Source organism: Macadamia integrifolia, chromosome 11 (assembly GCF_013358625.1).
Source record: "Macadamia integrifolia cultivar HAES 741 chromosome 11, SCU_Mint_v3, whole genome shotgun sequence".
NCBI lineage: Eukaryota > Viridiplantae > Streptophyta > Magnoliopsida > Proteales > Proteaceae > Macadamia > Macadamia integrifolia.
This window is the reverse complement of record NC_056567.1, coordinates 10,470,180-10,496,555: the sequence shown is the minus strand read 5'-3', so window position 1 is coordinate 10,496,555 and position 26,376 is coordinate 10,470,180. Positions and strand designations below refer to the sequence as shown.

At 39.6% G+C, this 26,376-nt stretch overlaps 1 protein-coding gene across 2 annotated transcripts in view; it reads left to right on the top strand.

Annotated features, from left to right (window-relative positions):
* Positions 1 to 25,389, top strand: part of LOC122093235 (cation-chloride cotransporter 1-like) — a 59,146-nt gene extending 33,757 nt beyond the window's left edge. For both annotated transcript variants that reach the window (XM_042663516.1, XM_042663515.1), the window contains 5 exons: positions 4,446 to 4,560; positions 9,545 to 9,739; positions 12,187 to 12,587; positions 17,810 to 17,971; positions 24,042 to 25,389. In XM_042663516.1, the coding sequence (XP_042519450.1) occupies positions 4,446 to 4,560; positions 9,545 to 9,739; positions 12,187 to 12,587; positions 17,810 to 17,971; positions 24,042 to 25,132 (1,964 nt within the window). In that variant the 3' untranslated portion in view covers positions 25,133 to 25,389. The remainder of the gene's footprint in view (positions 1 to 4,445; positions 4,561 to 9,544; positions 9,740 to 12,186; positions 12,588 to 17,809; positions 17,972 to 24,041) is intronic.
* The last annotated feature ends 987 nt before the right edge of the window (positions 25,390 to 26,376 follow it).

Below are 26,376 nucleotides of genomic sequence, written 5' to 3'. Positions count from 1 at the left end.
GAACTAGAAGTCACTTTACATGGACTCTCCACCATTCTCCAACACAACCAATCAACCGTGAGCAAGCAAATCGAAGCTTTCGTGCCTCTATCAAGTTATAGTAGTCAAAATATTCCTCCAGAGAATCTTGCCAGTCAAGGACTTTTCATGTATCCCTTTGTCCAACAAAGTAATGAACTTCTGGAACCATCTTTGGTTAGGCTCTGATACGAAATACCGTAGAATCAGAATCACAAGTGACCCTAATCCCAGGAAAGATCTGAAATTCTGGCTGAATAGAGAAGATGTCCTCCAATAGGCTTGGTTCTAGCTCTCAAACACTCTCTCACAACAAAAAAATAAAAGGAAAATAAAAAAAAAGAAAGAATTCGATGGAGGGTTGAAAAGGGGGAAGAAGAACTTGTGAATGAGCATCTCACCCAACTGCATCCCACAACACAATAGCATAAGCCATATATATATTTATTAATAAATTCATGTTCAATGTTGTAGCCCTTACAAACTTATATAGAAGCTCAAAACTAATTCAAACACTAAAAAGGAAAGGCCTAACCCAATCCTTAACTAATTGGGAAACCTAAACTGACGAGGAAACTGAAATAACAAAGAAAATTGACTCAAAACAGGATTCTAACTAAACTAATGAATTAAATCCTGTTTTCCTACTTTCTACCCATATTTTAGGCCTATTAAAGTGACCCATTACAAAGAAAACCCATGGGATCAAAGGCTCAACAAATACATAACCCAACCTAAGGCTTATTTGCAATAAAATAAGCCCATGAAGTGACTTATCTACATCACTTCCCTATTTTAAGAAGCTGCTGCTTTGGTTGACTGACACAACTGGTTATTACTAGCCAATAACTGAGCTAGTGGCAAGATTTGGTTTTATTGTCTGTCTGTAAATTTACTTCCTAATTACCTCCAGATTGCATTATTGCAAGCGACTTAAAAACTAGAATGAAGCATGTTGTTAATAAAAGGAGGCAATTGTTGCTAATGTCAAAATGTCAGATGATGTCTAGAGTTATGGAGATGTATCATATCTGTTATTCTATCATATCAAATTTCCGTTCTGTTTTTACCTTTGTTCCTTTCATTTGATTGGTGATGCAAATCTGGTCACAAAACCTTGTTTGGGATCGCTATGGCCCCACAAGGATAGTAAATGATTTAATTTAAAGATATAGTGGCAATTATGTAAATATTGTGAACAATTGAGGGTCCATTTGGAAGAGAAAAAGAGACTCAGGACTCAATTGAAAACAAATGTTTAGGTGCAGGGTATTTCTGGAAGTTAGGGGGAAAAATAAACAAAATAAGAAAAAAAAGGTGTTAATGTATTAAAGCAAGTGAGGACATAATTGTAAATATAAAAAGATCTCATCTTCCTTATGATGGAAGGAGTGAACCAGCTGTAAGATGGGATTCTGTCAACAAATCTCACTCTGTACTGATCCAATCGACACAAGATTTGGCCAAAGGTTGTTGACCACGAGTTCTATTGAATGAAAGCGTCAATACGATCAAACAATCAAATAGTAAAGAAACAAGAGAGCTGAAACTAAGTCTGGTGGTAATAAGAGAACCAGTTCTGAAATTTAATTTGGTTCTCTCAGGTCTAACAAGGTTTCGGTCTTATCTCCCAGAGGTAAGGATGATTCTCCCGAAGTTGTAGAAGAGAGGGGAGGGGGTGAGGTAGTTTGATGGTTGGTTATGACTGGCTGTGGGTAACACTAGGGCAGGGCAGGGGAGACAAACAAAAGAAAACGAAGGATACCAATAACGAAAGGAGAGATAGAAGATAGGAAGGATTGACCTGACAGAGGAAGAAGAATAGATCGATGGGGGAGAGGAAAGAAACAAACATGGCCAGCTATTGGCTCCAAGCTATGGTAAAGCACCTCAAACTAAATTCAATTTGTGTCTCCATCTTTGGGTAGCTTACATATAAATAAAACGAAAAGAAAGACTCCTATTAAAACTCCAGAACTTAAAATAGAAAAGCCAAATCTCCTACGTAGTTTTCTCCCAATATAAAATAAAATGCAATCACAAAAATATTCACAACAACAACAACAACAACAACAACAACAACAACAACAACAACCATAACCTTAACCCACCTAAATGGGGTTGGTTACATGGATCCAAATGTTCAACAAAGCAAAAGAGATATAAGATAAATGAAATGCAACAACGAAGTATAAGATGATACTAGGGATATGTTTTAGCAGTAAAAATATAACAGCATCCCAGGAACATCCCCTACAAGGGGTCGGCTACGCGGGTCTTTGTCCTCCACATAAGTATATCTGCGGTCATACTAGAATCTATCCCTACCAATTGCATATCTTTCCTTACCACTTTGTCCATAGTGAACATTTGGTAGTAAATTGCTTATTGTGTTGTTTGGACCATTGGTAAATAACTAAATGAACCCCTACCAAGTACCAACCCTTGTTGGACCAAAATCCTAGTTGGGTTCGGTTTCACTTCGGTCTGGGTTTCTCTATTGGGTCATGCCAGTCCAGCCATGATAGTGCTAGTGCATCAATTGGTAATAAATTGCTTATGATGTTGTTATAGTCGAAGAAATTGAGAATGATAAAGACAATATTTTATTTGAGAAAATCGAGTTTTGAATCATAAGATTAAAATTCGTATTCCAATCAATGTTTTAAAACTTGGTATCGGTCATTTGGGTTGTCGTATCTGTATTCAGTATCAGAAATTTACGATCTGGATTGCTATTGGGTCTTGAATGAGGCAAACTCCTGTATTGATTTTTAAATCCTTGTTTCTAAGGACTCCGAAAAGAAAAAGGTCACCTGAACTAGATACAGTCATTTGATCTTCCCTAGAATCTCACTTTGGCATTTGGTGAAAAGCACAACATAGAAGCTTAAAGTTTTTAAAACCAAGCTAGAATACCAAATCCCAAGAAGTTGGAATTACTAAATATTTAATTTTGTTGATCAAAGGCATTGCCACTATCAAACTCTTTCTTTTTTGATATTTGTTTTTGATTCTTTAATAGATCTTTCTGAATTCCTTCATTGCCTTGTTTGGACATGGATTTAAAAGTACGCAATTTTCAATAGGACAAGTCTAAAGTTATAATTCACACTTGTAAGGTTGCAACACTTCCATGTCTGATCGTCTTTTACTAGCCTTTCCTGCCTCTGATGGAGTTGAGTACTTAGTTACCTCAACACAGTAGCATTTGCTTTCAACTTAGATCCTAATAATTAATGGACATAAAGATATAAATGTAGAGTTTTTCATTTCTCCTTTGGAGGGACTTAAGCACCTTAGGCCTAGAATTCATATCATTAGGGTTTCAGACTTCAAGTTCTAAATTCCAACCGAGAGTAGTGACTGCAATTCAAAACCTCAAGACGTAAGGGCAGTAATGGGGGGTGGGCGGTGGGTGCAGTTGCATCCTAGTTGCAGTCTTCGATTAGCCCAACTGAAAGGGATTTCTGAGTAGAGCTTCAGGGATTAGGGTCTCCCCTATGTTGGTTTTCTTTGATCTAAATCAGAGGTTGAACATAGGCTTGTTGGAAGAGTTTCAGCAACCCTATGTGGGTGGATTGTTGCAGAAAACGAAACAGAACAGTAAAGAAAAGATAACAGATTATTAGGGGGAGGGGATAAGCTGCAATGGATTTCCAGAACAGAGATTGTTGGAAGAGAACCAGAAAAGAAGAATGAGAAGAAATAAAGAGGGAAAGAAGGATAGAAGGAGAAAAGATGGGGAACAGAGAGGTCGTAGGGAAGAAGGAGGGGGTGGGGGGAAGAAGACAGCCACACAGGCTCAAATCCAACTCATTATTCTTCATTCAATCAATTACATAACTTGGGTTACATGCCTAATTTATAATAAGATAAAATTAAAGTTTCCTAATTAAAGTCTAAAACTGAAATAGAAATAAAATCTCCTAAAACCTAGACTAATAGAATTAGAAACAAAGACGGACTCAAAATGAAAATTTCTTACCTATCTAAAAACTACCCAAAAATAAAAGATTACAATTATTCTCAAATAAAATAAAATCCTAGAATATTCTAATAATCTTGAACCCAAATCAGTAACTTTGATCCCATATTGGATCTGGTTCTTGGTCCAGGTTTTGGAGCGGGTTTGGGTCGATCCATCGTAGCACTGCTACATCAGGTAGATATTGCATTCTCATGTTTAATTGTCAAGAAATTTTACATGCCTGATTGTTTGGACCATTGGTTTGATCAGCTGTTGCATACATTGGTTAAATTAAATGCTTAGTGGAAATGCCTTCAAGTGATCTTGTTATCATACCTTTTTGGTAGACTGTATCACTATCTCATTGATTTTTATTTTTATTTTCTTGGTATTCACATCATTCTTTTCAGCCTAGCTTTAGAAATGATTTATTTTCTTATCTCAATCCTTGAAACAGCTGGAATCACGGGCTTAAGCCTGACAACAATCAAAGATAACTGGAGTTCAGATTACCAACGAACTGACAGCGCTGGGATTCCCGATCCTGAAGGAAAATTTTACTGGAACTTCAAGTATGTAATAGCATATAAAAACTCTGTTTTTTTTATTTTTTTATTTTTTTTTATTTTTTTAATTTGAATATTCTTATTACTACCTTAAAAATGCTATAAGAGCCAGGGTTAGGCCTAAGATGACCCTAGGAGAATTGGCGACAAAAGATATCTGTTGAATATTGTACTTCGAGGGGGAGAGTTGGTGTTAACTTGAGTGGGAGAAGTGTAAGTTGAGTCATAGGCTAAGTTTGTCACTGTTATTTACTTTAGTTAGTCTTTGGCTGTAATTAGATTCTTAGCAGTTTTCCTACTAAGAGTTGGTTGCTTGATTAATATAGGGAGAGGCTGTCTATGGTAGAAGTATTCCATTCTGTTTCTATCGTGTTCACCCTCTCTCCTCTTCTCCATTTCCATCGTGCTCTTCTTGTCCATCTTCTTCATAGATTCTGTTTTATTGTATTTGATTTTTTTTTTTTTTTTTTGGGTGAATTGATAAATGCATTAAAAGAAGGGGAGGGAGAATATATACCCTAAGGGAGATTACAAACCTTATAAGGGTAACCAAAGTCCAAAAAAGATAGCATCCAAGGTCCAGTGGGCTTGAGGAGTAGAAGACATGTCACAAATTACATGTTTAATACAACACAGAGTCCACATGGGCTTAAAATAAAAAGAGCCAGAAGCCCTACACCTTAAAATTCAAAAGCCCACATTGGATGAACATGAACCCAGAAGCCCAAAGGAGGAGGGGCAAACAAAGGGAATTTTGGTAGGGTTCCACCAAATAGATCTCATCATTTCCACTTCCAGTCGTCGAGACATGAATCGAAGTTCCGGAAGAAAAAGGTAGGCATGACGGCAGGGCACTGGCCTTGCGAAGGGCCACAACCAAGAGAGAAGTTGGCCTCGAGGAAGAGATAGCAGCGAAGCAGGGTGCCGGCCTTACGGAGGGCATCGGCGAGGCAGCTGTCGGCCGAACATGGCTGGCAACCTTACGGGTTGCAAGCCTTGCACAGAGCTTGCCAAGAAATAACCGTGACAAACATTTCGATCAGGGAGGAAACGTGAGAAGACGTTTGATCTGCCAAGGATCCAGAAGAGAGCATGGCTAGGTTAGCGGCACAATGGCACACTCTAACAGTGCAGTGACTCAAGGATGAGGGGCTACAGGCCCAGAGAGCGTCGGCGGAGGGGGGAGGAGCCAACGTATCATTCTGGTCGCAAGTTGGAGCAGCAGATGGACAACAACATAGCTATACTCTATCGAAGCAGCAACTCAAGGATGAGCAACGGCAGGCCCAGAGAATGCCAACGGAAGGAGCCAACGAGTCAATCAGGGAGGATCCCGACAAGACCATCACCAGATTTGAGTCGAGACGGGAGTGGAAGGAATGGGGAGACGGCAATGGGTGGATCACGACCTCCCGAACATGTGAGATCGGAGAAGAAAAAGGTTCAGAGGAAGAGGGTGAAGAAGAAAAGAAAGGAGAGCAGAGGATGAGAGGGAGAGAGAGAGGACTATAGAAACGCAACCCTAAAACGATGCAGAAATCAATGGAAAAACGAAAACAAACAATACACAGGTTTACGAGGTTCGGCAAGATTGCCTATGTTCTCGGTGAGATGAGATCCTGCTTCACTATCAATGGAGAATAGGGTTACAACGCTCGTCCTCACACTTCTCAGTATTTCTTGCATTACAATCGAAGAAACCCTTGCTACAAATATATAGCGAAAAACCTTAATCCGGACCACCGTCCTGCCTGTCGAGGCGCCTGTACTAGTACTCCCTGGATTAAACTGTGACAGAATACAAGACATCGTACACCAACAATCTCCACCTTGTTGGCAGAACAGATTCAGAACCAATCAAAACTTGTATGTCGATGGGGTTTGAATCACCTAGAGAAGGAGAAACCTCGACCAAAATTCCATGCCAATTGGACTTACAAAGGGCGAGTTCGATTGAATCCTAGTTGAAGCAGGAAATCTTAGAACCCAAAGAAATCACAGGGTTAGACAAGAAAACACAAAAGCACCATTTGCAAGCCATAGACATGGATTCCAAGACCATAGACACAGAATTACTAGATGGAGAGAACAACAGCAGGTGCAGGGTGTAAAACAACCTTCAGATACTCCATTGAAGAAATCCGACAAGATAGCTGCAAAGCTTGATCCCACAGTAGAAAACAGAGGTCTCAATCAGTATCACAGACACATAACACATTGATTGGATCGCAGCAGCGAACTTCAGCCAATGACGAACACCACAGCAGTAAATGACACTGTAAACGAACTCTTTTTTTTTTTATTTAACTTTAAGATGAATTTTTTTTTCCCTTCCTCCTCATGGCTCTCATACCATATAATGGAAGCTTAGTTTAACAAACCAGGACCAGTAGAGAAAGAAGAAGAGAAGAGAGAGAGATGATGGAGGAGTTGCTGAACCCACAATAGGCTCAGAATAGAAATCTGTTGTGGCTTATGCCTTTATTAGAAACTTGTAGATACAATTGTAGTCTGAATAGGAAACTAAACCTAGTCTAGACAGGAAACTGACAACTAACTCCTAAATCCTACTAAAAATTAAAGACATAAACCATGATAGGGACACTCCCCCTATCGTGGTACATATCTCAACAGAAGAAAAGTTGAAATCTGATTAAGGGGCTTTAGAGGGTTGAAGATTTTTGATAGTTAGAGCTTATTGTTGGGTGCTTCTGGATTTCTCTTGCAAGTTGGTGGGGTTAAATAGATTGTGAGATTTTCAGGTTTTAAAAAAGGGAGCCAGTGAACTGTGGGTTCAGAGGTTGTGGTTAGGGGTGGTACTAGGAAAGTTTGGGTTCTAATTAGGATAGCATGATAAGTATTCAGTAGACAATAGATATTGTAGGTTCAATTGATTTCAATTGCAGAAAAGTGGAGATAAAAGGACCACAAGAAAACCAGAACACAGAAGAATATAGAAAGGACTACCTAATTTTCACTCTTAGGGGTTTGAAATTACACCTAGGAGAACAATAGCATCACATGACCGAAGCAAGCATCAAGGAATTCTGATTTCATGAATTTAAGGAAGAAAAGTCCAATTCAGTTCGTTTACAGATTATTTGGACTGAATGATCACTAGGATGAGCTGTCCTAGTGTACTGACCTGAGGCAAGTTGAAACCGTGGAAATGTAAGTGAACCGCCCAGTCCAAGTGGTTGGATTGTCCAGATCATTCAGATTGGACAGTCCAACTGCTAGATCATGGCAGTGTATGGAAAATTTTAGTGAAACCTATCTCTTGGAGGAGAGTGACTGCATAACCACAGCAGCGGAGCTTCTGCTTATTAATCAGTCCAACATATAATGTATTTATAGTACAGTTAATGTAATATTTTAACTACATGATGTTAGACCACTGGACCACCAACCTTTTTGCCCAAATGGTCCGACACCTGGTCCGAACCACCAACCTATGCAGGCTACAGCCAGGACTTGTCTACCCTTAAGTTTCACTTGGAGTACTTCAACAGACTCAAACTGAGACTAAACAGCTTCTGTATGATTCCCCTGCATTAAACCATACTACTCAAAGACCATATTAAATCCAACCTGGAAGTAGATATACCAACCCAATGTAGTATTGTACCTTTCTAACCCATAAGCACCGCTCCCAATTATCCTAGAACATCCTGAATTTGAACGTAACATTCCCACCTTATTATATACTTGATCATTAGAATTTTGGGAAACTTTCTTCTTTCTTTTATCTGTATTCGAGCTCTATGCTTAGTCAGCACTACATGGTCACTACCCTGAATGTTGAGCATACCTCTTTTGTTTCTGTTCTTTTTAATTTTGATGAATAGAAAATTTCATGAGTGAGATCTAAAATTGGAAAAAGCATGGCCATTGAAAAGTTCAAAACTTGTACACTAGAAAGCATACAAGAGATCTTAGCTCAATTTTTTTTTTCGTACAAGAGTCTGGTACAATGCTAATGCAACAATCGGTTAGTCATCCCTGAACAAATAAGAGCTCTCACATTTCACAATTCCTCTTGTTTAGCCAGCTCACTGGAAGGCCTCCTGCTTCAAATTGAAAAAGCTATTTGCAAGAGAGGAAGCTAGATGTGAAAAAAAAGGGCGTACCCTGTGCACGAGGCCCCCGCATGTGCGAGGTACCGGGGGGGGCCGAGAACTATGCGGCCTTACCCGGAGAATGTTAAGAGGCTTTTTTGGCCGCTTGACCACCAGGTCGCAACATTCGTACCTAACCGTTGGACCAAGCGCACCCCTTGATGTGATACTCATCTCTCAAAAGAATAAAAGAATCAACTAGTTGTTAAGCTTGCCGAAACATGTGGGCTAACATCCAATGCTACCGGAAGCTACATGTTAAACTTGCTCATTCATATGGGCAGACATTGAAGTCCTCTTTCTACCCTTTGGAGCCATAAGATAAGATGAGCACTTTAGACAAGTCATGCTCTGCTATCATATTTGGTATTCTCCCAGAAGTACAAATAGCTTAGCCCAAGAGATGCGACTACACTTATGGAGTCTTCTTCACATAGGGTCCAGAATACAGTTTACCTCTTCATCCCTGTCCCTGTTTGATGGTCCTAGTCTTATTGGACTTGGATTACCCAACCATTTGCATCACTTTCTCATCCAGATCCTGTGAAAATGCTTATGAGTCAGTAACCTGAGAAGTGAGAAATTTTCACAAGGAAAATCTTAGGATATTTTATACTAAATTTTTCCATTGTTAGCCGTTATTTTGAATTTGTTAATCTTTGTTCTGAATATCCTTAAACAAAATGGAGGAAAATATTTCTAATTATCGGTTTGTTCTTTTCCGGTGTTGGATGTTCATTTCACCATATGCTGTGAGGATGGTGACTTGGATATCACTTTGAAAGCCTGACACACTTTACTTACTCATGGATGAGTTTTGAATAGTGTTAAATTTCTGCATTTTCTAACAATTAGATGTTTACTGTTTTCAGTTCTCTTGTCGGTCTCTTTTTCCCTGCTGTAACGGGAATTATGGCAGGTTCAAATCGCTCTGCCTCACTAAAAGACACGCAGCGATCAATACCAATTGGAACATTGACTGCAACTCTCACAACTGCTTCCCTATATCTAGTTTCTGTGTTGTTTTTCGGAGCTGTTGCAACCAGAAAGAAGCTTTTGACAGACAGGTAGAATATTTTCTGTGATAGTTGTACCTTTGCGACAAAAGACTTTTCAGTCATTTTTATTTTTTCTTTTTTCCTTTTGAAATGCTAACACCAATGTGTTTGTTTCCTGCTCTCTGAATCAATGTTTTACTTGTTTTCCTTTCGCAGTTGGTTCTTTTTTTCTCTGTAATGAAGCATGCACCATGCTCTTCTGTCTAGTGCTTTAATAGACACATTATGTGCAAGGAAAATAATGCATTAACAAATTAACTTTAAGGAAAACAGTTGGAAATATTGATGATTTATTACATAACTTCAAAAATTAAACCATGTGTGAGGCAAGGTTCGAGATTTCAGGTTTCAGCCGAAATTTGATCGAAACTCTGCGTGTTTTGGCTGACATTTTGGTGGTCAAATGGCCATATTTTGGTCCGAAACTTCAGGCAAAACCCTAATTAATAATGTCTAGACATATTGGAACCTTGGATTGTAAAAGTCACACCCAAAATTGTAGTTTCATTTCGTACTCTAGGTTGGAAGTGTACGCTGAGTTTAAAACAGCCCTACAAAACCAGTCCTTTAATTCTATGTCAGTACCACATAAACTTCTGGGAAAGCCCGAAACCTTTGGGGGAAAAAGGGTAAATTTTGGAGTAGATATGTTGTAGTAGTCACCAACCCTTTGTTTCACCAAGAAATCTAGGTGATTTAGCCAAAAATACTAAATCTGGGATATTTTTGGAGTTTTCCCTCTCTAACAGGAGAAACCACTTGAAACCAAAATTTCGATTTCCACCTAGGGGCACTCCAAACAGAGATCATATGATCAAGAGAAGTTTCTGCAACTCAGATCTGATGGTGAACAGAAACCAGATTTGGCTTCAGAGTTCAACCTGAATATGGATGAAATTAAAGGGTAGGGAGCTTGGAATCAGGTCGCTCTAGAGTGGTAAACTACTACCCAAAATATAAAGAAGGAAAGAGAAGGGAATTGGGAGATTGATCTACAACTGTGGATGATGGGTGTTGGATCTAGATAACTCAGTTAGTAGGGATAAATAGAAAATAAGTGGAAGAAATAGAGAAATGGAAGAAGGATGAAGAAAGAATAAAGAGTAAAGGTGATATAGATGATGATGTTTCACAGAGAATTAAAATAGGATTGATAAAGTGAAGAGGTGTGTTTAGACTTTGGAGTGTTGTGTGATCAATGCATTCCTTTAAAACTTAAAGGAAACCTTTTTAGGACAGCCAATTGACCAGCTATGATGTATGGTGTGGAATGTTGGACAGTTAAGAAGCATCGTATAGATAAATTCAGTGGTGGAGGCCAAGGGGCTGCCAAGCCACACAGGCACCACTCAATACCAAACTCAGTTCATTATTTCTATCTGTCTAATTCATTGGTTACAAGCATAAAAATAGGAAAATGAAAGACTAATATGGAAAAAGATCCTAAAAGGAGAAAAGTTCAAAAAGGAAACATTGAAACCAACTCTTAGTCCTACTCTAAATCCTACGTATCCTACCTTGAAATAAAATATTACAATATCCCAAAATAGAAATAAAAGAAAATCCTAAAAGATTCTACTAGTCAAAGACCCAAATTGGATCCTGTTCATTTGCCTTTGGATACCCAGATGGGTTTGGATTTGTCATGGGTGTGCACCTGCACCAATTCCCCCGGTGTTGAGAAAAACTTGTCCACGAGTGGGGTTGGATTTTTCCTTGTTTGTAACGCGAACAAAATCCAAGATATGAAGCTTTGGAGGTACATTCAAGTCCAAAAAATCATGGAGGAGAACGAACTTGTGATGGTGAACAACTGTCACTGCACTGACTACTGTTGTTACTTGCTCCACAATCTTCTTATTTTCGTTGTCGTTACCTTTTCCATGCCTGGACAGTCTTCCTCTGTTGTTGAGGCTCGTTATGTGGTTGTACTGTTGGTATCACTTTATTTGGCTCAACCAATCTGTGAAGAGCAAATTTTTGATGCATGTGGAAAGATTGGAGGATGCAGAGAAAGCAAACAGTATAAGCGTCCGCCTCTATTCATTAGATTTCTCATAAAATCTTCTTCAGAATGCTTGTCCACAAAAGGAAATCAGCCTAGGAAGCAGTCTTACTGTGGCTGGGACCTTCTAGTAGTTGAGGTTCTCTTTGTCTTTGTTTTGGATGAAACTACCGTTCCAGCTACATTAGTCTTTATAATTGAGATGTCATTGCCAAGCCATAGCTAGAGAAAATGCACCATATCTACACAAATGACATCAGACTAGGTTTTATCATGTTGTGAAATTTTTATTAGTAGCGGTAGTGCAAGTAAATATTCTGTTTAGTAGTGGGTGTGTTGTAATTTGGAGGATCTGGATAGTAGTTGACATTTATATATGTCAATTTGTTGAAACCAAATGGAAATCAGAAGTTCAGTATTTGAGTTTTTATGCATTACTAAACATATGCAGGTTACTTACAGCTACAGTGGCTTGGCCTTTTCCTGCAATCATTTATGTTGGAATTATCCTCTCCACTCTAGGAGCAGCTCTTCAAAGCTTGACAGGGGCTCCACGGTTGCTTGCAGCGATTGCCAATGATGACATTCTCCCAGTTCTTAACTACTTCAAGGTTGCTGAGGGGGTTGAGCCGCATTTTGCTACCCTCTTTACAACCTTCCTCTGTTGTGCATGTGTTGTGATTGGGAATCTGGATCTTATCACACCGACTGTTACAATGTTTTTCCTTCTTTGTTATGCTGGTGTCAACTTATCTTGCTTCCTTCTTGATCTTCTAGATGCTCCAAGCTGGCGTCCTCGGTGGAAATTTCACCATTGGAGCCTCTCTCTTCTTGGAGCATCCCTTTGTATAGGTATGTTGCCTTTCTTGGTCACCATTTTATCCATGGAGTTTCTTTAGATATATTTTTTTCCTTTTCTCTGAAGGGTTTGAGGAAGGGGGTTGGGGAGGTAAACAGTGAAATTGGAAAATGGGTGAACCTTGAATAGCTTTGTTAGCAAAATAATGGCCCCTCGGCCCCCCCCCCCCCAAAAAAAAAAAAAAAAGGCAAACATAAGAGTAAAATATTAGCTAAATAAAATGCTATTCCATTCTCAAAGAGAAAATTCTATCTCCAATGAGTGATTCTTTTCTATCTGTAAATCCATTTTCTTTTTCGGTTTTTGGTCCATTTATATTTAAATTTTATTCTTTTTCAATATTCAAATGATTTTCAAGAAAGAGAGATTTCTTCAATGATCAGAAACTTTAAATATAATATGCCAACCCATTACTGTTTAGCCATTCTAAAAATCCAAGAATGTGGCTTTTATTTTTGTCCAAATATGTCTTTAGTAGAGGGAAAGTTAATGTACCCATTGGGATTAGTGGGCCAACTGTACAGGAAGCTTATGTGCAATGGGAAATGTGGCCATACTCGTAGGTGTCAGATGCATCATTTAATACGACCAACTGAAAGAATGGCCAAAACTAGGGTGGTTTCGTTGGTTTTGGATTGACCCGATTCCTACATTGTCAATCAGGAAAGTTACAAGAAAAAGGAAGAAATGGAAGGCCAATGTTATGAATGCAACAATGATGGTGTTATGAATGAAACATTCAGCCTATAAGCTGAAATATCCAAAGAAACAAGCTGGCCTCACTGTGAATCTCCAACTTAGTTGCATTTGATTGAGCCATGTTGGACTGGATCAGTACATAAGATAAAATTAAGTTAACATGAGTCCTTAAGGACTTAAATCTTATCAATTTGAGAAATAATACTTGCTTTGCAACTTGGGTTGGTTGGGAAGATGGCCAGTGCAAGCTCAACCTACAAATTGATTTCTCAATCTGAGTCCATCAATCCAATGTAGTTTTGATTTTCTTAGCCACAATCTGATCTGGTTTAGGTTGGGTTGGTTGGGACATGGTGATCTTTGGCTTATTTCATATTTCAAATAGAGCTGAAAACATCTTAGGATGAGTTTCATGTTGTTGGATAGGGTAATGATTTGTGTTTAATATGACACCAGCCCTCTTTATTTATAATAACAGAGAGGAAGTTCTAGAATATTACAAGGACCATTAAACCTGTTAAGGACCTAAGGACCCGTTTGGAATCTGACACTATCCCTAAAACCCATCCAACATGTAGTGGAGGGCACAGAGACGAGAGGTGACGTAGAGGATGTCTGAAGAGCCTGACTAGAAACCAACACTGAGTCATCATCAAGCAGATATAGACCACCACGCAGCCTACCAGAGCCAATCGTTGCCCCTGTCACCATATCCTGAAAAGCACAATGGGACGGGAAAAATGATGTGACTTTGCAATTAAAACTGGAAGACTACTAATGGACAATAGGTTAGTAGGAAAAGAGGGACTGTGCAATATAGTAGAAAGGGTTAAATGCATGGTTTTAAGTATCGGTGCATATCGTGCCATATCGGCCGATACGTATCCGTATCGGTAGGCATCGGCACGATACATACCGATACGTATCATGAAAATTTTACAATCCTTATGTATCGATACGTATCCTACGATACACACCGATAAGCACCGATACACCACCGATACGTACCGATACTCTATGAAAAATTCAAAATTGAAGTGAAATGTACGTTTCGGTATGTATCGGTACGTATCGGTATGTATCGGTACGCATCGGTGCGTATCGGTATATATCGACCGATAGACACCGATACGTACCGATACGGTCATAAAATGGCCAAAATGGGTAATTTTTTAGAAAAACATAATTTTTTGAGGTGTTTTTGTTCCAAAGTTGCTGCTAACCATTTTTCTCTCTAACTAAAGTGGAAATCAAGGTTGGGAACAAGGATTTTACATTTATGGGACAATTACAAACCTTGGATTCTTAGTGCGATACTCTCAATTTACTGTTTATGCATAATACATGTTATATATAACTTTTTTTAACTATTTTTTTATGCAAATGTGAAAGTGTTTCCTATCCATTTATGTGCGTATCTTTAGCGTATCTCCGATACGATACGATACCCTCCGATACGTATCTTAATTTTGGCCGACCGATACGACGACTGATACCGATACTTTGCTTAAATAAATACAACTAATGGAGCCCTTTCCCAAAATAGTGGAATAAGTCCCGTTAGCCAATTTAACCTTACCATTACTACTTTACTAGTACTAGTAGTGTACTAGAAGAAAAGAGATAAGCAACCTGTCATATGATCAGAAGCCGCGGAGTCTATGATCCAGGGGGTAGAAGGGACAAACATAATATGTCCACAAAAAGAGATACCTGACCCAGAAGGGTGGAATGAGTAGAGCTCGCAGTTGTTGGTGCAAGAGAGTCCGGACGTGTCAAAAAGCGTTAGATGGTAGTGAGCTCATTAGATGGTAGTGAGGTTGCAAAGATGCTCGGAGCAGAGTCAGAGTTTGGGACCTAAGTATGGTTGGCATGACCCTTCCCTCGCCCTTTGCCAGATATATCAGCAGGATAACCATAAAGCTTTCAGCAGTGCTCCTTGGTGTGATGCTCCTTCTTGCAGTAATTGCACTTCACTGGAGCTCTGGTAGAGGAGCCACCAGACTATGGGGCTGCGTTGAGGGGCTGAGTGCCGGAGATCTCTCAGTGGGAGTGGCAATAGGCTGTGGAAGCATAGTGGTACGACGAAGGTCCTTAAGTTGGATCACAACATAAGCTTGATCCAAGGTAGGAAAGGGAATACGACTCAGAACCTGGGACTGTAGTTGATCAAACTCCACATTCACACCAACTAGAAAGTTATAGACCCTGATTTTGTCCTCTCGTTTCTGAAAACCGGTGACATCTCCAGGGGTGGAAGGAGTATACTCCTCGTAGAAGTCCAGCTCAGTCCACAGTGTGTGCAAGTCATAGTAGTACTGTGACAGTGTGAGCCCTCTTTGCCTCAGGTCACGAACATTCTGGCACAATTCGAATACTTAAGCATCATTCCCTGTTTGGGAATACATATCCTGGACAGACTTTCAGATCTTCGCAGCAAAGTCAAGGAGGAGATAGCCACGTGAAAGCTATGGCTGTATGAAGTTGACAAGGAAGGCCATAACTAGAGAGTTGGCACACTAACACTTGTCAATCTCAGGACTGGTGGTCAGACACTTTGTGGTTCTAGTGAGGTACTTAGTAATAACCACGGGATTTGATGGAGATATAGATCGAGCATGACCACATAAGATAGTTTGTGCCGTCAAGCTTGATAGCACAAGGAACAAAGGTGGGAAGAGCTGAGGTGTCTCCACCAGTAGAAACATAAGAGCTGATAGACATGGTTGCAACTTAAAGGGGTTGCACTAATGGAAGAGGTACCATCCAGAGGTAAAAGAAGCACAAAAAATCACAAAAAATCAGGAAAAAGGCTAAAAAAAATCCAAAAATCGATAAAAGGGTTTCAAATCGATTTTGGGGAGAGCTCTGGAACAGACTCCTGAGACGGTGAAGTGGCTAGTACATACCACTACAAGGATAAGGAGCGCCAGTCGTAACAAACACCAAGATGATCGGAGCATCGAGTAGGAAAAAAGCACATTGGCAAGGAAAAATCAATTTCATAGGGAAAAATCCTGAAAAAATCGATGGAGAAGGAGTTGGGCCTATCAGATCATTGTAGAAGAGAGTCTGAGAGCCCAAGGGAGAATAGGGATGGAGGCTAGTGGTTCTTTTGGTGGTTTAAGGAACACCTGTAGAGAGAGAAGCATAAGAAGAGAGATGGATGGAGGTGCAAATGGAGGGAGGCGTTGGGAGATAGAAAAAGAGAGAAAGGGAGAGAGAGATGGAGAAGGGAGGAAACCCTTAGGTTTGTTGGATCCAAAGGCTCTGATACCATGTTAGATGGGGTAATGACTTGTGTCTAATATGACATTAGCCCTCTTTATTTATAATAACAAAGAAAAAGTTCTAGAATATAACAAGGACCATTAAACCTCGTAAGGACCTAAGGACCCGTTTAGAATCCGAGACTTTAACCTATTATTACAACACATGCAATTCTTTTTCAGTTTTTCAATATTTTAAAACAATCTTGGTTACCAGGTGCGAAGGCTAGTAATGCGGGAAGATGGGATCCTGATACTACTGGAGTTTGATCCCAGTTTGGGGCATCAACATAACCCAACAAGCCAGCTTAGCAGACTGAAACTACTGGGACTGAAGTAATTAAAATCTTGTTGGCGTCACCTTGATTTTTTACTATCCTCCATCGCCTTGGTCGCTTTGTCTCCTTGAAAACTATGTATTTATGTCCAAACTACTGCTTTTTTTTTTTTGGTGAAGATGTCCAAACAACTATACATAAAATATAAGTTTGTGTCACATTCTTTGACTTTCGTTTGATCCTGTTGTCTGATGCCTGAAATGAAGCCCAATTATACATGTAAGTTCAGTTGTATCTCTGGGATGCAGCTGGTTTAAAATCCACGCCCATCTAGATGATCCACAATGCACATGATTGATTAGAATGACTGAAATCCAGACTACCATTTCTTCAGAGACTGTCTTTGTGATTATCTGGGATGGTTGGGATTACACAATCATATCCTTTCATGTTTTTGGTTGTGGGGATTATACACGGTTTTGGTTATGGGAATTGTGAATGGGTGTGTTTTGAGAAAGTTGGATCCACCCATCCACCAAAACTCTGTGTGGGCATGGGGCTTTAAAATGTGTCAAATGGGAGAGGATCTTCTTCATAGCTATGTCCAAGGTCTGAATTTTGGGAAAATGTTGGATGCTTATCCCATACGCATATCCATGTCATGTCAAATCAGCACAGTTAGTTTTGGTGGTACATGGATTGTCCGGGTAATAGATATCATAACTTTTTTCCTTTTAATTTGTTCTTCCACTTCCTATTTTTTGTTGCCGAGATCACCCTGATTTAATTTTAGGTTGATTTTCTTTAATCTCACATAAGCAGCAAAAGAGTTGATTGAAATGATAATCTATATAATGTGCTTTCTGGGGTTTGGGATTATTATTGCTTTCACTTTGGACTGTAAATTTTTGTGTATGAAAATGTTTATTTAAGAGAGAAATTTACCTGTTGCTTTTGTGATTGGTGCAGTGATCATGTTCTTGATCTCGTGGTCATTCACAGTGGTTTCTCTTGCCCTGGCCAGCCTTATATATTACTATGTGATCTTAAAAGGGAAGGCAGGGGACTGGGGTGATGGTTTCAAGAGTGCATATTTCCAACTGGCTCTTCGCAGTCTCCGATCATTGGGAGGTATTGTACTGTAAACAACTCAACTCCACTAAACCTTTTCCAATTATAAGGAAGGTATTGTAGCATATGCTTTGAATTTTGATCTGAAAAGGAATTTTTTTTTTTTCTTTAGAATTTAAGTAGGATTTCGTTACGGTCTAGTTAGAAGTTTTTAGATTTAAAATTTTTTAGTTAGTGCTTCCTTCTCAGGGTAGGAATTATATGCTGGATTTGTGATTGGGTGCTAGTCTATAAGAAAGTTATTTTGAGGGAGTACAGAGAAATTGAATAAATTATTTTTGGGTGAATAAATAATTCATTACCAAAGAAAGAGAAATACATGGACTCTCTAGAAAAGGGAGAGAAGAACAACTATACAAAGCAAACCCCAGCCTTAAAGAGCAGGTGGGACTTGGGAGGTGGAGTGTAAAATGAATTGGGGGCCAAGGATTCAACAATTAATCTGTTTTGAGGGGAGTCGATGTCCACTGAAAAGGTTCTTTTGAGGAGGTATCCATTGAACTTCTGGTACTACAGATGAGGAACCTCGGATTCTTTCCACAGAGAGAGAGAGAGCAGAGAACAACCAAGTGCACGAGGCTGGGCTACTGCAGGGTCTTAGAGGGGCAAATGTACGCAGCCTTACCCCCTGCTTCGCAGGAGAGGCTCTTTCCAGTTTCATTTGATTCTTGAAAATATATGTATTATTATATTATCTCTGGTTTTGTGGGGTACTGCAGAAATGGGTAATTCTACTGCTCTCCATCATCTTGTGTAGATTGTAAGAGAATCATACTTTGCTGCCATTCTATAGGATATGACCATCCTCCTCTGTGTTGGATATCATTTAATCATTTGAGAAATTATTATTCAATTATTGCTGAACCTGACTGCTAAACACAGTTTAAATTAGTTTATTGGGTGAATTGATCAACACTTGGGAGCTAAGAAGCAGTGATTTTGTTCTAGTGCGTAATACATGGGTACCCTCCGACTTAGCTTAAAGAAAAGGATAGAACTCACCAGCCCTATGAAGTGGATGCATAAAGTGCTTCTCCCAGCGATCCTCAACAATCTTCAGGTATGACCTGCCATCACTTGGTATCGCTGCTTCCATGTGGCCCTTCATCATCTAAATGGCTGTGTGGAAAGGTAGGCATTTCCTCATAGTTGACCATCCTCAATACCTTTACCACCGACGCTAGTATTAGAATGGCCTTCTTCAGATCCTACCAAAATTGGTCACTAGATATGGTCGCTTGTGTTGCCCTATCTTGTGACGAAACCGACTCCCTCTAAGTAAACCAATCCTCCAAGGCAAACATTGACCTTAGACGAACCATCTTCGCCTCAATGCTCTTCAAGGCAATGTAGTTGGTGATGAATTGCGTAATGTTAGGCCTCACCAAATCTCTACTACACTTGCCTTTCAACATCTCTAGCTAGATCAAAGGAATCAGCCACACCTTCCTCTGTCTCATTCCCAAGAAAGAGGGAGCTGACACTATGAATGATTTTAGGCCAATCTCTTTGTGCAACCTTCTATTCAAGTTTATTGTGAAGATCCTTGCCAATAGACTCAAGGTTGTCATTGATTCCGTGGTTAGTGATAATCAATTAACTTTTATTCCTGGTAGGAGTATTGGAGACAACATCCTCCTTTGTCTTGAGATTGTTAGAGGATTTGACAGAAAATCTCTCTCCGACTGTCCTCTGGACGATTGACATTACAAGGCCTTTGATTCTCTGAGATGGGACATCTAAGCAAGATGCGATTCCCACCTATGTTCTCTAATTGGATTCACCAATTTATTGCCTCCTCTCGCTTCTCTATCTTGGTGAATGGCAGTCCGGCTGAGTACTTCTCCTCCTTTGTGGGAATTCGCCAGGGTTGTCCCCTGTCTCCCTATGTTTTTTGTCTAGGTATGGAAGTCCTCTCCAGAAGTCTGCAAATTGCTACTGACCAATATCTCATCTCTGCTATCCCAAAGTTTAAGGTTGCCAAGATTACCCACCTGGCTTTTGTAGATGATCTGATGATTTTATCCAAGGCTGATGCAACCTTCTTGGAGTCTATTATGCTATGCTTGAATCAGTTTGCATCCATGTCTAGTCTCCACATCAATCCTAGCAAATCTCTTATCTTCATGGTTGGAGTTTCTGAGAATGTTAAGGCCTCTTTGCTTGAGATGACTGGTTTTACCCTTGGCCAGCTCCCAGTCAAGTACCTTGGTTTGCCTCTGATTCCTGCAAGGCTCACTGCCCATCATTCACCCCAATGCTTGATCTCATTAGAAAGAGCCTCCAAATTTGGGAAGGAAAGTTGTTATTCTATGCAGGATGGTTGGAGCTTATTAGATCTGTTCTTCAAGCCTCTTACATTTATTTGTCTGGAATCTATGGTTTGCCTAAATCCATCACTTCTAAGCTTGAATCCATTTTTGCTTCCTTCCTCTGGAAAGGAAACAAATGCTCCAAATTTCTTAGACCGATCAGTTGGGCTATTGTCTGCCTTCCAAAATCTGAAGGAGGATTGGGTTTGAGATGCATCAAGGATGTCAACTCTCCAGGTATTCTCAAGTTAATATGGAAATTGGTCTCTAAAAAGAAAAAGTATATGGGTTGATTGGGTCTAATCTTCTATTCTTCAATCTGACACCTTTTGGTCTGTGAGAATTCCCTCGAATATTTCTTAGGTGTGGCGCAAAATGTTCTCCTTTAGAACTTTTGCTTCTGCAACTATATCCTCTCATATTGTGGATGGATCTTCTACTTATCTATGGTTCAACCCTTGGCACCCTAAGAGAGTTCTTTCCCATGTTTTCAGTGCCAGTCATAGACAGCTCCAGACTGCCGAAGCATGCTCTTGTTGCTGATATTTTATCTTCTGGTACTTGGTCTCCCCTGGTCCCGCCAAAGTTTTACGGCTTAGAGGGCCTTCTCTAATTGCTTGCCTACATAAGCTTTCCTCATTCAGAGAAGAATTCTGGCCCCCCCTCTATGCCTTATATGCAGTGCTCATCTGGAAGATATTGATCATCTTTTCTTTGGCTGCCCAGTTTCAGCCTCCATTTGGAATTTGGTGCTGTCCAAATGCTGGCCTTCTCGCAGGCGTATCCTCTCCTTTTAAAGGGAGTGGATCTGGGTAGATATGACGTTTGAGGGAAAGACATTATGTGATACTGTGGGCAAGCTTGCTTTCTGTGCCACCCTAAACCAATTATGGATGGAGAGATATCATAGGAAATGGACCTCCAACTCTAGGCCGCTTGGACTATTTGGAGCTCCATCTTCTTTCATATGAAATCCAAGATTTCAAATGTTTGCTCCCTATGTAATCCCTCCCCAAGAAATTGTCACATTGTTGCTTCTTGGGAGCTTCCAAGCTCTGTCATTAGTACTACTACTCCTCTTTGAGGGTTGATTTTGCTGTATTTCTTCTTTCTCCCCCCCCCCCTTTTCTAAGGTTGTGTGCCTTTTCTTCTTCTGGTTAATGAATTGTTTATTCACCAAAAAAAAAAAAAAAAAATCTATAATGCATGTCTATGGTTTTAGACAAATGTGGTCACGTGTCTTGCCCTCTCGATTACACCCTATACCAAAGATCTCCCCCCATGTCCTTTAGCATGAGATCAATGCAGTGTTGTACTTGTTGTACATCAATCTTTCCCTAGCTCTTTTAAAGTTGTTGTCGTTGTATATCACCACTTAGACTACAGTATGCCCCCCCAATCCTATACCACATCCTCCACCAACTTATATATATATATATATATATATATATACTTTGCATCATTTTTCTCCTTGGATGCATCCATAGACTTCAAGAACACAGTCCTACCATCACAATAGACCATGAAGTTGATGATGAACTGTGTAGTGGGTCTAGTCCAACCATCACACATCGCAGTCATTCCATAGTTTTGCCATGCCTATTTAAGCGTATCAACGTACTCTCCAGCTCCTGGTTTTGTCAAGGTAAATAATCATTAATCAGTTCATATGTAGAGGGTCTCTTCACTCTTGGGAAGTCTTCCCCACAATGTCTAGCATGCTTTGGTAGTATGGTCCCTTAGTGATATTTGCTGGAATGCTATGATAAAAGTGCCACTTCGAGATGGCATCTCCCAGTTTACATTTCTAATCAGAACAGACATGCTGTAGATTTCTGTGTCTGGCATCCTAGAGTTTTATATATGGTAGAATCCTGTGAAGGACATCAATGGGATCATCATCATATACTACTGGTGCTGGGAACAATCCCTGGAAAGGCAACTTCGCTTGCCTCTTGCCTCTTGCTTCTTCCTTCTTCTCCCCCATCTCTACCACTACCGCCTACCTCTAGTACAGCTGCTCCAAAGCCAAAGGTACTTTCTCCTTTCCCATGTCTGCACCCCCTAACCAGCTCTATCTGATGCGTCACTCAGCTCGTTGTCTGAGCTTGCTGTATCCGTCTCCTCTCTGCTTGGGCATATAATTGGTATCAGAGTCAGCCTCTGCTGGTGGGTCTCTCTAGCACTGCTTCATCAAATTCCTTCCTTGCCCGTTGCTTTTCCAATCTCCTGTCTTCTGTCCATGAGGGCTGCCATGAATTCTAAACCCCAATAGGGACCCTACTTTATTATGCTGCATTCCTGTAGCCACTAGATAGATGGAACTTCAGTGTAATGGCCCCTCTTGAATTGATCATCTTGCCACAATAATTACATTATGACTTTTTATTCTCATTTCCTATTGGTACATTGCATCCATAATATGTCTCCACTATCACCTCCTTGCAGCCATTGTGCTACCTCCTTACACTGTTGCATGAAAAAGTGCATCCTCTATTAATTGTTCTACACAATTTAAGATTCCTAAAACAGTAATATAGTTATTTCCTAATTTCCCTTTAACTGTTATATTTTGTTTCCTAATTAAAACTAGTTTTATAATTTTTTTAAATTACCTTAATTTTCCAATAGTAATAATGGAATATTAATCATCGTCTTTAGTTGTAAATACTAAATACAACACTAAATATTTTTCAAACCAAAATAAACAATTTTGTGCAAGTTTTTAAAATAAATTTCAAATCCAAAAATGTGAATAATTAATTTTCAGACAGAAACAAAAACAACTATGTGAGGCGGTAGATTGGCCAACAGTGTTTAACATATATAAATTGAGCTCCAACCACTAAATATATCTCTTTTTTTTTCTTCAAAAGTTTGTTGCAAGAAAATTAAAATTTTTTTCTTCCAAAATATTAAATCCGACTACGTGAAGCCATAGATTGGTTGGCTGTGATGTCTTAACATATAAAAATTTGATGGCTAACTACCAAGTATATATCCTATTTTTTGTAATGATATACCTTCAAATTTGAATCTTGCACAAAACTTTCACAAATTCTGCATATTGTTGTTTTCTATGCATTCCAGTACTACCCATCACCTTGTTCCACACTTGTATGGGAGTGATTTGTCCAAAAATCACGGAAGAAGTTTTCTAGCCTTTAGAGTCAAAACAAGAGAAACGACCCATTTCGATTGAAACATAACCTTTTATATTAAAGGTTTGTCGTTTCGGTCAAAACGCCACCGACACCAGAGATTTCTTCAAAATTTAGCCAAAACGGTGAAATTTCATTCGGAACATTGCACTTTTCTAGTGTTATGGTGGGTTTCGTTTGTACAACTGTTGAAACAGAAATATTTAGCGAAATTTCAGCAAAACCCACCGAAATTTTGAACTGTGTGATGTGGAAACCTAGTTCTAAATCTCTCAGGCCTTTCCCCATTCCTTTTCCCCCCTTCTCTTCCTAGCAAGGAAAAGGGGCATGCTTCAGAGCATTGAGGGTAATGAATTTTCATTTGTCCCATATTTTACCAGTAAGGACATTTATTTTTTGCAATTTTTGCTACATATGGTAATCCAAGCAGTGACACATTATCAGTTGACCTGGGCCCGTGAAGTCGCATATGTATGATATTTATTATGTAAACACTTTTCTAGTTGCTTTTTCTTGCCAACAGTTTATCATGAGTTATTTATTTGCTGATTTCTATGTGAATTCTGGTAACTAACCCTCACAGATTATACTTTGCAGCGGACCAAGTCCACCCTAAGAACTGGTACCCAATCCCCCTCATATTCTGTAGGCCATGGGGGAAGCTTCCGGAGAATGTCCCCTGCCATCCAAAACTTGCTGATTTTGCTAATTTTATGAAGAAGAAGGGGCGAGGCATGTCTATCTTTGTCTCTATTCTTGATGGAGATTATTATGATTGTGCTGAGGATGCAAAGGCTGCCTGCCAGCAGCTCAGAACCTATATTGAGTATAAGCGCTGTGAGGGTGTAGCAGAGATTGTGGTTGCCCCCTCTATGTCTGAAGGTTTCCGTGGGATTGTCCAGACCATGGGCCTTGGTAATCTCAAGCCCAATATTGTGGTGATGAGATATCCAGAGATATGGCGTCGAGAGAATTTAACCGAGATCCCAGCCACTTTTGTCAGTATTATCAATGACTGCATCGTTGCCAATAAGGCAGTTGTTATCATCAAAGGGCTTGATGAGTGGCCCAACGAGTATCAAAGACAGTACGGTACCATTGACTTGTATTGGATTGTAAGAGATGGTGGTCTCATGTTGCTTCTCTCTCAGCTTCTGCTTACCAAGGAGAGCTTTGAGAGTTGCAAGATTCAGGTCTTCTGCATTGCCGAGGAGGATTCAGATGCGGAGGAGCTCAAGGCTGATGTGAAGAAGTTCCTATATGATCTCCGCATGCTGGCTGAGGTGATAGTCATTACAATGAAGTCATGGGAGGCCCATATGGAGGATGGCGCACAGCAAGATGACTCGATGGAGGCATTCACTGGGGCCCAAAAACGAATAACAGCTTACTTAGGAGAGATGAAGGAGAAGGCTGAGACAGAAGGGACTCCTCTGATGGCTGATGGAAAGCCTGTTGTTGTTAATGAGCAACAGGTAGAGAAATTCCTTTACACCACTTTGAAACTGAATTCAACCATACTAAGATACTCGAGAATGGCAGCAGTGGTTCTTGTGAGCCTTCCCCCACCTCCATTGAACCACCCAGCTTACTTTTACATGGAGTACATGGATCTGTTGGTACAGAATGTGCCAAGGCTGTTGATGGTGAGGGGATACCGTCGAGATGTTGTAACCCTCTTCACATAGTAGCAGGAATTTTTCAATTTCCCCCTCTGGCCCCCATTCTGTTTTCCCTTTTCTTCTTGTTCATATATTTTTGTTTTCTTTGTGAATCTTTTTTGTAGTTTATATGTCTTAAGTTTATTCTTTTTTTTTTTTTTTTTTTTTTTTTTTTCTTGATAAGCAGTTGTCTTCGCCCTCTTCCTTCTTTTTGTCCTCATAGAGCAGACATTTTTGTACTTTATATGTTAAAATGAAATTCCTTTCTATACTGACTTCACTCCTCCACAAATTGTATTTGATATTCTAACTTGCTTACGAGAAGGATAAACATCTCCCAGTATCAAGTGTTTAAGATCATGGAGAGGGGTGTGGGTTCACACATGATATGCTGATATCATTAATCTAAACTATCTCCATTGGTTCCACATCTTCAGGCTCCTAACTAAGCCATTTCTATAGGTCCTTGAGGTACCAATACTTGATCCATGGTTTCCTATAACATAATATTTTGACCATTGGTACTAAATAAGCCATTTAAGGTCAAATTCCCCACCTTCAATGGCAAACAACGTTGGTGTTCTAATTCTCAACTTAAGCTGGCCATATGTCTTTCAAGATTCCAAAATCTAAACAGTATTGACGTCCATCGATTTGGTCATAATTGGTTGAAACCCTAGAAATTGGAATGAGGAAAAGGGAAGCACACATTTCCATCTTTTATCTTTCGGAGTTATAATTCCGAAGTCTTACAGTTCTAGCTGCAAGAGGTAGGTTTATGGGTTTGTTTTGCCATTTTACTTTACTTGTTAAATGCATTCATGGTCGATTCTAAAGAAGGGTTTTGGAAATCAGCATTAATTAGAATTAAGATTGTTGAGTCAATAGTGCCAAAAGCAACATAGTAGGGTGGTGAATACTGCATTGATCATTAGATGAATATGAAAATTGCTTCGTTTGAAAACCCTCTTGTGCTATGGGTTGGTCCATTGATGAATTGTAATGGTTGAAGTGTCTCAGGAGGCGTCTTACCTGTGTTTGAATCATTTGGGCAGCATCTTTGGGATCACTCACTCTGGGATTAATTTGTTTTATTTTGGGACCTATTGGACCCGGGGTAATAGTCAGGTAGAAGGCATGGAAACCCTCGTAACCAAAAAAAAAAAAAAATCTAGTTTTAGAGTTACATATTGAAGTTCCTCCAATTAAGGGTATTAAAAATTAGATCATTCATTCATCCAAAAAAATAAAAAGATCATTCCGATATGAAC